Source organism: Aegilops tauschii, chromosome 5 (genome assembly GCF_002575655.3).
Source record: "Aegilops tauschii subsp. strangulata cultivar AL8/78 chromosome 5, Aet v6.0, whole genome shotgun sequence".
Taxonomy (NCBI): domain Eukaryota; kingdom Viridiplantae; phylum Streptophyta; class Magnoliopsida; order Poales; family Poaceae; genus Aegilops; species Aegilops tauschii.
Window position 1 is genome coordinate 452,907,855 of NC_053039.3, and position 13,722 is coordinate 452,921,576.

At 48.1% G+C, this 13,722-nt stretch overlaps 1 protein-coding gene and 1 pseudogene across 1 annotated transcript; both read right to left on the reverse strand.

The window, feature by feature from the left end:
* Positions 1-13,479, reverse strand: part of LOC141022995 (1-aminocyclopropane-1-carboxylate oxidase homolog 1-like) — a 34,264-nt pseudogene extending 20,785 nt beyond the window's left edge.
* On the reverse strand, positions 2,845-6,851 carry LOC109754676 (G-type lectin S-receptor-like serine/threonine-protein kinase At1g11300). The gene is made up of 7 exons (XM_073498564.1): positions 5,249-6,851; positions 4,995-5,096; positions 4,149-4,342; positions 3,852-4,059; positions 3,536-3,773; positions 3,303-3,453; positions 2,845-3,186 (listed from the first exon to the last, which is right to left on the reverse strand). Exons 1-7 carry the CDS (start codon positions 6,567-6,569, stop codon positions 2,887-2,889), a joined length of 2,514 nt encoding a protein of 837 aa, XP_073354665.1. The 5' UTR covers positions 6,570-6,851; the 3' UTR covers positions 2,845-2,886.
* Positions 13,480-13,722: the final 243 nt, after the last annotated feature.

Consider the following 13,722-nt stretch of genomic DNA (forward strand, 5'->3'; position numbering starts at 1 on the left):
TTGCATCTGTTTACATTATATTTACTATTTCTTCCCCCTCTTTTCTTCAGTAGACCCCGAGACCGCTGCTGATGTCCCTGTGATCGACTACGTCGACGACGACCCTTCTTCCCTTTCAGCGGAGCTTCCAGGCAAGCCACCCCTTTGATCATCCCGATATCGCCCATTCCATTCTCTCATGCTTGCATAAGAGTTTGCTACTGTTATTGTTCGCTCCTATTCTGATGCATAGCCTGTTTTTGTAACCTGCTCATTGTACCTTACCTGCTTATCCTAAACTGCTTAGTATAGGTTGGTTAGTGATCCATCAGTGACCCCCACTTGTCCTTGTTGCCCCTGCTTCATCATCGACGCCTCGATCAATGTGATCGACGACCAGAGCCTGACACCTCACATCACATCACGCCCCTTTAGTTGCTCGACTCTGCAAAGCTACTACCGAGTGCCGAGGGTGATCCCTCATAACGCACTCCTGATGATAATTCTGTAGTGTAGCTATTCGGTCGTGGTCATCGAGGGTGATTTCCTCTTTCACCATTCCCGATATGGCTCTGTCGTGCAACACCTCAAGTGTGAACCTCGAGGGTGGTCCCTCTTACGTTCACCTTGATGATTACATTGAGTGGAATCCACCGGGGGTGATTCCTCGGGTTTTCCTCTTGATGTCTGGACACACAGTTACCTTGACTTTACTTGAGACATTGGTGAAAGTCGGGCGGGCCCGGAGAGCACCCGAGGAGTTGTTACGGTGGCGGCTGGCTGTTTAGCGGTATCACCCGGGAGGGGGTGATAGCTCCGGACTTGTCCCAACAGCCGTCACTTCTTTTAATAATGCACTAACAGGTTTGGGTATTTGTTCTGAGTTGGCCTTTTGCCTTTACGCACTAACCACCACGCGAGAATAGATATGGGCCTCGACGTCGTAGTATCAGCCGAAGCTTTGTCAGACGTCCAGTTCAGCATTGCGGCACGGTCGGATCATGCTGGCCATCCGAGGCGGTACTGGTATCCACCCTGCTCGCAACGACCTGGAGTGCAACGGGCGATGGGCCCAAGAACCCGGAGTGCTTAGGATGTAGACCGGCGGGGACCTCTCTGCTGAGCCTAGGTAGGGCTACGACGTGTTGATCTTCCGAGGCCAGGCATTGACCCCAGAAAGGTGTGTCCGGCCAGAGTGATCGAGCGTGTCGGGTAACGTGGTGCACCCCTGCAGGGAAGATATATATTCGAATACCGTGTCCACGGTAATGGACGTTCCGACTTGTATCCTGATCCTATACAACTAGAAATGGATACTTGATATGTGATGGATATGTGGCCCCGGGATGGCTTTTCTCGCAGGGCGTCAAGGAAGGATCTCTGGGTGTTAATGTTACAACATGTTTGTTAAATATAAACTGCTATTCTTTACTCTTCTACATGCTGCAAGATGCTTGGAGCTTCTTGAAGATGCTAGTCTTCGATAGGCTAGGCCTTCCCCTCTATTCTGGCATTATGCAGTTCAGTCCACAGATACAGCCCTTCCATTTGATACCAATGCATACTTAGTATAGATCTGATGCTTGCGAGTACTTTGGATGAGTACTCACGGTTGCTTTGCTCCCCCTTTTCCCCCTTCCTTCTTCTTTCTGGTTGTTGGAACCAGATGGTGGACCCCCAGGAGTCAGATGCCACCCCTGCCGACTACGACTACTACCCCGAGGGTGCCTACTCCCGCCGACGACCAGGAGTAGTTAGGAGGTCCCAGGCAGGAGGCCTTGCCTCTTTGATCGTTGATGTTTGTGCTAGCCTTCTTAAGGCAAAACTTGTTTAACTTATGTCTGTACCCAGATATTGTTGCTTCCGCTGACTCGCTTATGTATCGAGCTATGTATTCGAGCCCTCGAGGCCCCTGGCTTGTAATATGGAGCTTGTATTATTTTAATTTGTGTCTAGAGTTGTGTTGTGATATCTTCCCGTGAGTCCCTGATCTTGATCGTACACATTTGCGTGTATGATTAGTGTACGGTCGAATCGGGGGCGTCACACTGCAACCGCGGGGTTGACCTCGGCAGCGACGTGGACCATTTGCTTCGATGCCACGGCCTGAATAAGTGGCACAGCGGCAGCGCACACTGCATGGGGCGTATCGTTGGCAGTCGGGTGATGAATCCAAGTCTCACGTCATGGATGCTGCTCGGTGATATGGTCGGAATTACGGATAGTGGAGGCTGGGTGGTGGAGGAGTCCGAGCAGAACAAGGCGACGACGGTGGTGGGGAACGACGTGTGGATGACACGTGTCCAGCAGGATAGTGTCGACGCTCGAGTGGCTGACGCAACGCGTGAGGTGGTCATATGTACACGGCGGAGGCGTGAGGCGGCCAGACGCGCGGACGATGACCATTTCAGGCCGCCGCGTCACGCGAGGTCACCTAGATGGTGAAGAGGCCGAGCGGACGACGACTGTTACGGGCCGCCGCATGGAGCACGAGGTCGCGGTGTCGAAGAAGAGGCTGGGTAGTCCCGATGGTGTCAGAGTAAAGGCGAGTGATGGTCGACGGGTGGTAGAGAGAGAGAGAGAGAGAGAGAGTGAGAGACTTCCTGAGGGCGGCCCGTTGTGGAAGCAGTGGCGGCTAGGATCGGGGTAAGACTGATACCATGTAATAGTATTAGAGAAGAATTGGTGGAACTGATAATTGTATTGTAAATATAAACACTACTCTATCCTATATTTCCTAAACAACCACGATACTCGAATAGTCAGAAACGGAATATCATTCAGATCGTGACTTCTAAACAACACATGATACATAATTATAGTGTCTTTGTCACAAAATGACATCACTATTTGGTGTGCCACAGAGTTATGTTATGTACATAAAAAGCTAAATAATTAAAAAATATTTCACCGGCCATCTATCTCGCTAAGAGTCAAACTATTCACGCAAGTGTGGATATCATTTCTTAATTCATCCACTTCAACATTCCGCCGTGAAAAATAGGCAGGGCGATTGGGGGTTGCAAGTGTGGTGCTTCCATTCTCTAGGACAAACACAACTGATGACATTAGCGGCCTGTCGTCTGGGTTCTCTTGGACACACAAGAGTGCAAGATGGACACAAAGCAAAACTTCTTCTGGTGAAGTATTTTCGATAGATGAGTCTGGCAATTCCTCGGTCTTCTCTTCGTTCCACATATTCCATGACTAAAACAAAAAAGAACATCATATCAGTACTAATTTTATCTCTTAAACCAAAAATTACTTCAGACTTTGATCTATTTTTAGAAATGAAACTTGATAGAAATCTTGTGCGTACTCACATATACAGTGAGGCTAGGGAATCCCATGGTTTGACTATTGGAGTTTCTCCTTATACCAGTTACAACCTCCAGTAGTAACACGCCAAAGCTATAGACATCAGACTTGGTAGAGAAGAAACCTTCCATTGCATACTCAGGAGCCATGTAGCCACTGTTTGATCATTCTAAAATTGTTTGAATTTATCTAACATGAATAGAAGTTACTAATATGAGTTTTTTCAATGAATACTCACTATGTTCCAACTACACGTTGGGTATTTGCGTTTTGCTGGTTATCACCAATGATCCTCGCCATACCAAAATCTGCTATCTTGGGTTTCATATATGCATCTAGCAAAATATTTCCAGCTTTTAGGTCCCTATGAATTATGGTGAACCTTGAGTCTTCATGAAGATATAGAAGCCCCCTTGCAACCCCTTTGATTACACTGAACCGTGTTGCCCAATCCAACAACAATTTTCTTGAGTCATCTACAAAGAAACAAATATAACAAAACTGTAATTTTTGGGTTATTTTAGGAAATTATGGCTTGTTATTAGAATATGTACCAAAAAGGGTAGCATCTAAGCTCTTGTTAGGAAGATACTCATATATCAAGAGCTTTTCATCTCCTTCGTCACAACACCCAAGAAGTCGAACCAAGTTTCTATGTTGCAATTTTGCAATTAGAATTACTTCGTTCCTGAATTCTGTTGTTCCTTGTTGAGAATCTCTACTTAGCCTCTTGATTGCGACTTCTTGACCACCTAATAGCCCCTAGGGAAACATAGAGTTGAGTTTCACGTATGAATAAGCCAGTCTCTAATTTAGAAAGAAGAACATGCACTACATATTGAACAAGCTACCTTGTAAACTTTGCCAAATCCTCCATGTCCAATCTTACATGCTTCAGAGAAACTGTTGGTCGCAAGAACAATTTCTTCTAATCTTACGAACAGAAAATCTTCATCATGAGGAGGGCCTTTTCCGCCATGTTCTTCGGACGTACTTAGACCATCCAATATTATATTCTTGTGCTTTCTCCAATTTTTGTTCTTGCCTGCTCCCACAATGTAGTAGTCATTTCCCTTCCAATAAGCATACCGCGGGCATAAGAAACAAAAAGTTATATGTGACCCCATGAATTTTTTATATTGTTGTTATTCCCTTTATGAACTAGCATAAATTACCCATGAGGTAAGTTGCCGCCATGTTATATTCATAGACCAGAAAGTATCTCTATCACTTGACCTAGAAAATGAGGTCCAAATGTTTGAAAAAACACACTTAGGATCCCCTCTACAAGAAAACAAACATGTGTGTGTGCGCACACACACAACCCTTTATTCCATAGCACCGTGACCTAACCTCACTCGGTTTTTTCGAACTCCTCCATCGACACAAAGTATTTCTAAAGCAAACTTGCTTGAGCATGGGAAGCAACAATCACTATGATCGACATGTGGAAAATCTTGTAGTTGTTAGTAGGTTGCCAGTTACCGTTACATTGATTCCATTATGGCTAAACCGCACAAAAAAAAACACCTTCAAATATTATTTGCTCTAGTTCACTATTCAAGTGGCTTAGAGGATACTTGAAACTGAGGGCATATTGTGGTAGTAGACAACGAATTCCATGTCTATGAAGTTAAACTGGCATTCTCATAAGGACGTCAAATAAAACATGTTTAAGTAGATTCAACTAAACATACCTTTGCATTTTAAACATGCAAGAGAGATGCATACGAGTATGAGAACACTACTGCTTAGAACTGGCAGCATAATCCTAACTGCATTGATTTTTCGCCTTTTACCTGTGCCATACATACATATACCATAACAGAAAAGGAGAATGATTGATACAACTAGGAGTATATTAGCAAAGATAAAAACAGCAGTAAAAATGGCAAAACTAGTAGTAGAAAGAGACAAAATGAAAGTTTTTTGCCACCTGCTGCATCTGTACCTGCAAGTCGGAGATAGAGCGTCTCTCCACCGGGCTCACGTAATTTTCCAGTGTCAATCAAATCCCCAGCCCATAGCAAGCACATTGTCGTGGCTCCTCCGAAACTGCCACTACTGACGTTGCGATGCACATACCCCACACAGGAGCAGTTGCGGTTGCACTCCGCCACACACTCCTCAGGCTTACTTTTGCCCCCTCTGACGAGCGCAAATTTATCTGGTGACTTCATCCCCAACATGGCCACGTAACTACTTGTGCACCCGTGCAACAGCTCCTTCCGCCGGCACCCCGCCAAGAACTTGCCTCTAGTCCACTCCTCCTTGTTTGCTGGCTCGAAGCCATCTAGGCACTTGCAAGTTGGGATAGGCACGACTGTCTCGTCGCAGTAGCCATATGGGCCACAGTAAGCATAGCGGTTGCAATCAGCAGACCACATCGAAACGACAACCCACACCGACAACCTGCTACTCCAGATCTCAATGTGAACCTGACCAGAATAGCTCAACACTGACCTTGTGGGCGGGGCGCCATCAGAGAGGCTATATGTGGAATAGATCTCATCACCGTTGTCGACGATGGCCATGTAGATGATAACATCACTGACGTTCGTTGCCCCTACTAGCTGTTGTTGGCTAAAGCTAACCACTTGGATCCCTGTCCATGGGTTGCTACGAGTCACCAAGCTCTCCCCGTCTCGCAGGAATACTTGGAGGGGTGTGTCTGGGTCGCCACCGAAGGAGAAGCGCCCCGGCGAAGGGTCGCCGGGGCCCTTCCAGGATACTAGATGATCGCGAGTGTCGGGCGAGCTGTATTTGATCCGCATTTTCATCCCAGGGAGGAGCGTGTCCGTGGGGTGGTCGAAGCTCTGCCACACCGTGGTACCGTTTGCCGACCGGATGACGAGGTTGCCGGTGTTCAGAAGCACCGCTGTTGGGGTAGATGAGCCAATGGTAGTGGTCATGTTGGCCGTCGTCCAAAGGACACGGCCACCACTATTACCTTCGGAGATGATGAAATTTGAGGTGTTGGTGAGGGAGAGCATCGGTGCAGAGGAAGTGTTGTTGGTGCCTGGGGTTTCACGGTTAGCAACCCACACAACCGTGAACTCAGGGATGTCGTTGTACCATATGCCAAGGTAAACCTTGGATGGAGTGGAGTTGGAGGGGATGAAGAAGCCCAACGCGAAGGTGCCGCCATCGGAGACGATGATGTTGCCGGGAGACAGCGGCTTGCCAGGGACAAGCCGGTCGTCGGAAGCACTCAACGGCAGAAACAAAACGATCAGAGCTACAGTGCAGCAGAGGAGAGCCTTCGAATCCATTGATCGATCAGGCCAAAATCTTAGTAGTTACTAAGCTGTAACTAGCTATAGGCTATATATAGATGCTGTCAAATGCGAGAAAGCAGTTGCATTGAAACTTGGTCTACAAGTAGAAACTGTTTCCACGAGGGAAGCACCCACGAATGTTCAATCACGGAAGCGGATAATTGAATAATGCAAGATTTTGAAATTCTAGAAGTGTTGGTGTCGGAGTCAAGAGTCAGTTGGAGTTAACATTTCAGTTGTCCATGTCAGAGTTGGGATGCCACCATCACTGCAAGAACGTCACCTCCCACCGAAAAAAAAAAAACTCTAGATTAGTGAGACATGGGTGAGCATCAAACCTAGATTTCGAGCCAGTTATGCATCTTTTGTTATCCGAGCGTTCCTTTCACAGAAAGCCTTTTCTTGTACGGAATCAGTCTGATCCTTGAGCTATTGAGTTTTGACCATTAGATGTTTTATTACTACCCTATATTTTACCTGCTTATTTTCATCTCAGCCAACAACTACAGTTGATTTCTGCTCTAGGCACGACAATTTCTCGTTCACACATGTGATTGCTGTGTGAACTTGCAGAGGAACGCATGCTCTTCGGTCTTCACATCGGTCAACGTGCTTATGGAAACTCAAAACGTTGAATGTCACACCCTAATTTTGTCTGACTGTCATTCTGTCCTAAAGCTTTTTCTTCAAGTGAGCAAAAATTTCCATTCTGAGAGCGAGAATGAAGATTCAGTTCATTGGAATGTAATGATGGTTTTGTGATGTTTTATTTTTACTTTTTGAAAAGGGAATAAACCTCGCCTCTACATATTGCGATGCACACAACCATTTTATTAACATAATAAGTCAAAGTCACTGAGTACCAAAAGGTTTACATAAAGTGAAAACTACACCGGACGGTTATGTTATATTCTTGGTTCCAGTGTTTATAGTTGTTGTTATATGGCCCTACAGATCTAGATGTAATTTTTATTATTTTTAGTGTTTACTATATTATTATGATTAATGATGAATAGATAAAAAATAATCATAAATGAAACTTTGTTTTGCAAAGTCACGTGGCTAGCAGCCTATCACTGCCTACCACGAAAGAGAATAAAAATATTGAAATATAACGACTTCCAACCAACTGATAAATGCCGTTATGTTTCTCCAAGAGCACGATGATCTCACAAGTGACAGCTATTAGGCAGTTATTAAAGGCATCTTTAATACTGGTCCGCAAATTTGCTACAGCATCCGTCCGCGGATCGACGGACCAGTCCACAGACTTGAATGCGGGAGGCGGCCATTCAACGTTGTCCGCATACATTTCGAACCAAGTTTAAATTAATCGGACGAACTTCATGCAAATACAACGAATTTTCATATAAACCGGAGCACATTCATTATAGTTTGGACATTTTTCATATAAACCGGACAAAAAGCATTACATTTTGGTTAATTTTATACTAAACCCTACTCCAAACACAATCTAAATGATCGCCGCCGCCCGTTCCTCATGTCTGGCCGTGAGCCCCGAGAACTGAAGCTCCGGCTCTTGCCTTTGCCCTCTCCAGTTCCGCCTCGGTGCTCTCCAGCTCTGACTCCGCGGCATGGGTGGCTAATAGGCCGTTGATTTTCAGCCCACCAAGCTTGGCTTCAACGGGAGGGGAAGAGCGGTGGCCTTCCTAGGTCCCGAGCGGCCGCAACCTACCATGCACTACTCTTTCCTCGGTGCCGGCAGCACCCTTCGACGTGTCGGCTTCATGGTTGTGGCGGCGGGGCGCGGCCTTGGCGGAGCCGGCGATGTCCTCCTCCTCGTCACTCTTGCCGAACAACTCGTCCGACGCTTCGTCAATCTCCTTGTAGGCGGCCTATAATTCCGTCTGATATTTGCGGTGCTGCCAGCGGTCACGCGGATGTCACAAGTAGAGTGGTAGGAGTCGAGCAGTCCCGCCTACTCTGCCATGTGCACATCCGGCGCAATGGTCATGCCAGCGGCGAGTTGCTCCTTCCGCCTGCCGGTGCTCGTCGAGGAGATGGAGGTAGTAGGTTTGGTCGGCCTGCGCATCCTGGAACTTGCCCTCTCGCAACATGTTGATATAGTGGGCACAGGCCTCGCCGAGGATGATGCTGCCGGCATGCACCAGCGTGGAGGGTGTGGCACTGGCTCATCTTCAGCATCGTCCTCCGTTGGGACGTCACTGACATGGCAGCACTGCCTTCCCGGCCAACAGCGGCTGCTGCAGCTACGACGACATCACCATTTCCATCAGCCCGCCCTCTGAAGACGATCATCCGTCTGTCTTCGAACCCGAAACCATCCCTCGTTTCCGCCAATGGTGCGCAGCTCACCATAAGAGCCTTCAGACCTTTACACATGTGCTCATACGCCGCTGCACTAGTGTAACCCATCCTGAAAACCTCCATTGCCTGCTTGTACCGCGTCGAGTCCCTGCAAGTGAACGACTGATTGATCCTTTTGGTAATGGGAGGGATGCCCTGGCAGTATGTCCCTGGCATCTCTAGTCCACCTTGTCATAACATGTGCTGCCGGTATCTCTTCCACGTCGAGGACATCCATTACCTGAAGGAAATCATCGGACATGGGTCAGGCATATTTCTTTCCAATTCAGAACACAAAGACCATCCCCAGAGTTCCTCCGTTAAAGACATTACGAATTAAAACACACTTGACCAACAGCATACCCTGAGAACGTGGCGGCAAAGCATGCCCATGTGCACATATGTGTTTGTGGGATGACCAGTGTACCTTCCCCATTTTTAACTACATAGAGTGGTTATGGTTTTCACCATGCACTGTTATGTACCAACTATAATCTGCTGCCTGAAGCAGTCTAATCAACGATGGGCACTCGCAGTGGCACGATCGACTGTTCTCTGCGGCTCTGCCTCAGGTTACCCTACACCATGATATTCAAGTGTTTCAATGCATCAGTTCATATAATGACGGGTGCATGAATAGCTCAGAACTGCACTAAATAAGGGGGAAATTATACTCACTGAACAGTCGCAGACGATCTCCTGCATCGACTTCGTCTGACTTTGTCCGTTCAGCATTCATTCTACTCTTATCATACCTAGTGCCAAATCCTACATCCCGGCAATATAGGTTGTAAAATTCATAGGCTTCAGATAACGAGTCAGAGCTTAATCTTAGCTCAGGCTTAATCACACTCTTACTTGGCTGTTCTGTGAACTTCCTGATTGATTGCGATAACGCACTTATTCGCAATGGGCAGGGGATTCTGTCAGGTGGAGCACTGCCCAGCCGTAGCCTGAAATAATTTGAATCATGCAAGTCTACGTCCAAATTTCTGGCTAAACTGTACCTACATTTCAAACGTTCAAAACAAACAAATGAATTCAGATAATTTTTCTCCTCTGCCCATTACAACCAGGAAAGCTAATTTGACATCCAAAACCATTTTTCCAACGACCACACATCCGAGAATTATCAACTTCAGAATACTCAAGGGATACTGAAGCATTACATCAATTAAATTTATAAGCATGCACCCCAAATTAATTCGCTGTGACAACTAGCCCTTTGAATCAAGAAGCCATAATTAACAACAAGCCCTAACCTTTTCGTCCACCCCGGAGCCTCCAGGTTTACTTTCCCGGTTATGGGCGGACTGTGTTGGCGAGCTGTTCTTCCGTCACCTGGCCTGGCACCCACTTCTTTGCGGGCTGCGGTCACCGACCTACCGGGCATAGCCGCATGCACACTTCGAGCCACTTTTCATGCCCGGAATCGCTCCTCCGCGCGGCAAGCACGGCAAGGGGCACCGTATCTGGATGCTCCAGATTGTCCGCAAACTCGCAGTGGAAATCTAGTATCAAAGCATCTTCAAATCAGTTTACCATGACCAAAACATAACACAAATGAGGACCAACCTGAGCTTTTTTGAGCACCTGTCGACTGGATCCAACAGGAATTCCAAGCCGTCAGCCTCCATGGTTTCGCCGTGGTTGGTCCAATCGCCGCCGCCTGCATGGATCTAAAGAGCCTGGTACGACTTGGTCGTCAATGAGACAGCCTAGACTGGAACGCACTGTGCCATGGCTCATATCAGCGGGGGACGACCTGTGCTATGCTCAGGTCTCCGCCGTCACGGACTAAGACCCCGCCGTCCATGGCCGCCCCTACGACCCGCACTGTACCACACCGTATTGCATCCGTATTTTATTTTTCCATCGAACTATCTCCGATTCTCCGTTCCGTCTGACACACTGCTCCAGATCCCAACGCACTTTCCAACGCCCGAGATATCAGGTGCAGCTGAGCTCGAGCACCAAATCGCCCCTCTCAATTACGTGCTGCTAGCTACATACTACTACTACTCACAGCCGGCTGGGAACTAAAAATCGGTGGAGTCACATACATAGGCACAAGAATCCAGAGAGCTGTCGTCAAGGCCCTAGGCCCTGTAGCGCCGGACCAGCTCCCCTGTGGTGGTGCTCCTGTAACGCGCCTCCCGACTGTTGAAACAAACGCGAGGCTACACAGGCAAACATGGTCGAGAAGGAGCGAGAGAGGAAGATGAACACAGTGACACCAGTAGTTTTGTGAGGCGCAATTGCTTACCTCTTTTCATGCTTTCTTCTCTTCTTATTCTTTTTCATACGTAACAAGCTAACGGCCGGACGGCTCGGCCGACTACAGCTCCACGATCCATCAATATCGTGCCATCCCACGACGTGCTGATCATTGCCTAACAACGCACGCGCTTATCCGCACCAACTCTCTGCGCGATTTGTGCAAGGCAATTGACGAAGACCTCTTTCACGCTCTGGTTCATTGCACACACGCGCAAGCTTTCTGGTCTGCAGCTAAGGAAGTCCTTGGTCTGAAACTTCCCTGGCTGCAGCATGATACTTGGGCGCAAGACTTAGTGGTTGACATTAGATTCTCAGACTCGGACAGATGCAAGATCATTACAATCATGCATTCAATCTGGTCCTCGAGGAATCGCTGGACGCACGATGAGGAAGGCTATGACCCCGCCCAGGCAATCAAATGGGCCCGAGATGACCTAGCTATACTTGATCTGCCTCCGATCCAGCGACACAGCACGGGGATTCAAAAGTGGAGTCCACCGCAACCCGGGTGGATCAAAATCAACACGGATGGCGCACTTGACACACAACTCCAGGTAGGAGGCGCGGGAGGAGTTGCCCGCTCGCATCTCTCCTTCATGGGTGCATGGAGCAAGCCAATCCCAGGTGTTACCGATCCTTTCATTGTCGAAACCCTAGCATTGCGAGAGGGAGTGATATTTGCCCAGCCGAGGGGTTTCTCGCACGTGGCAATGGAGTTGGATTGCTTGGAGGTAGCAAACCTCTGGAACTCGCATCACGTCCCAGATCGATTGTGAAGCCTATCTTCGATGAAATCAAGGAAAGAGCTGCAAACTTCATTTCCTTTTCGATACAGCATGTCGCAAGAGAAGCCAATTTTTCGGCTCATCTTTGCACGAAGCATGCGACTACCCTTTCAGTTTCAGATGTCTGGTTGGACTCTTGTCCATCCTTCTTAGTTAGTAGCTTCTTAGCTGAATGTAACCGGATCTCGATCATGCAATAAAACTCCTTAATTTCGCGTTGAAAAAAAAAACGCATGCACTTACTGCCGCAACATGATGAAGCACGTCTCTGGCTACTACTTCTACGTACATGTAATGACTCAAATCACGTGCATACACCTATGCCACACGTACACGCAGCGACTCAGTCTGATAACTAACAAGCTACTAACATGCATGTATGACACGACTAATGACCTGTAACAAGATTAGAACTAACACCGACACTCTTGGCCACCACGCAGTGCTCCATGCTCTTGAACTTGCCATTGGAGACGAGCTGCAGGAAGTCGCCGACGTTCACCACCAGCGTGCCCGCCACTGCCGGCACATCCACCCACAAGGCAACCGAATTCTTCTTGTCTTCTTCCTAGAGTCCCTCGACAAGCACCCGGAGACCGCTTACAGCGTCCTCGAGGACCACGGTGATGAAGGAGGGGTTGGAGTGGGCGGTGGTGCCCATCGTGAGGTGCGGCTCTGGGCAGGACGGGTGATAGCTTAGTGGCCAGTGAGCCCTTCCAGGCACGCGGTGTCCTCCTCCAGGTGCCGGCGGCGGAGGCCCAGCGCCTCCGACAGTAGCTCAAGTAGGGTGTGCCCAGCTACTGCACCAGCCTCACATACTCCGATGCGATGGTCCTGCATGCGGGCGGGATCTCCTCAGGCGGCGACAGCTTCGGCGCCATCGCCATGAACAGGGTGTTGTGGCAGTTGGCCGTAGTCGACCAGAACAGGTCAAAGTTGCTCTAGTACCTCATGCGCCGGTGAGAGCCCCAGTTGTAGTAGGGTGCCTTGGCCTTTGTCGGCTCCTCGTGGAAGCCCGGCAATGCCGTGAGAATCTCTGACATGACGACCTTGGGGTGGAAGATGAAGGGGATAGTGGTGACACCCGCAGCGACGAGGCCTTTGACGCCGACCTTGGTGTCATCAAAGGCCTTGAGGGTAGCACAGCAATCGGAGTCGGAGGCATCAATATTTGTACTTCTCCACTATATTATTATTGGTGCTCCTTTAAATGAACTCTTGGCCGTGCAAATCATGTGAGAAAAGCTCGGTTCACATGTATTTTTCAGATTATCTTTTTTCGACAAAGGGTGGTTTTTATTGGCTCAAAATGACACATCAAGAGGATACAAAACACGATGAGCACACGCCCGGCCTCTGCATAGCTAGGATGCACACAACCAACTCTAACACACACAAAAAAACACGCCAGCAAATTGCAAAGTCATATAAGACCAAAGCTGTGCATAGGCGAGAGAGAAAAAAAACCAAAGCGATCAGATCCGTGTTTGGCAAACTGCAACAATGACCATATTCGCATCAACCATCTCATGACATCACAGGTAGACGAGGTTCTTCAACAGCAACGCCTTCAGGAATGGAGCGGCCCTCAAGCGCCTCCGTCACCGGATTCCCAACTGGTATATATGCAAGAGACGACCTAACTTGTAGTTCCTTATGTAATCATGGCGGGAGTTGATCCAGCATTGTTTCCCTATTAAAGACCTGGCTCTAATGGTAATTTCACTAGTCCGAGTTAGCCAAATAAGAAGAAC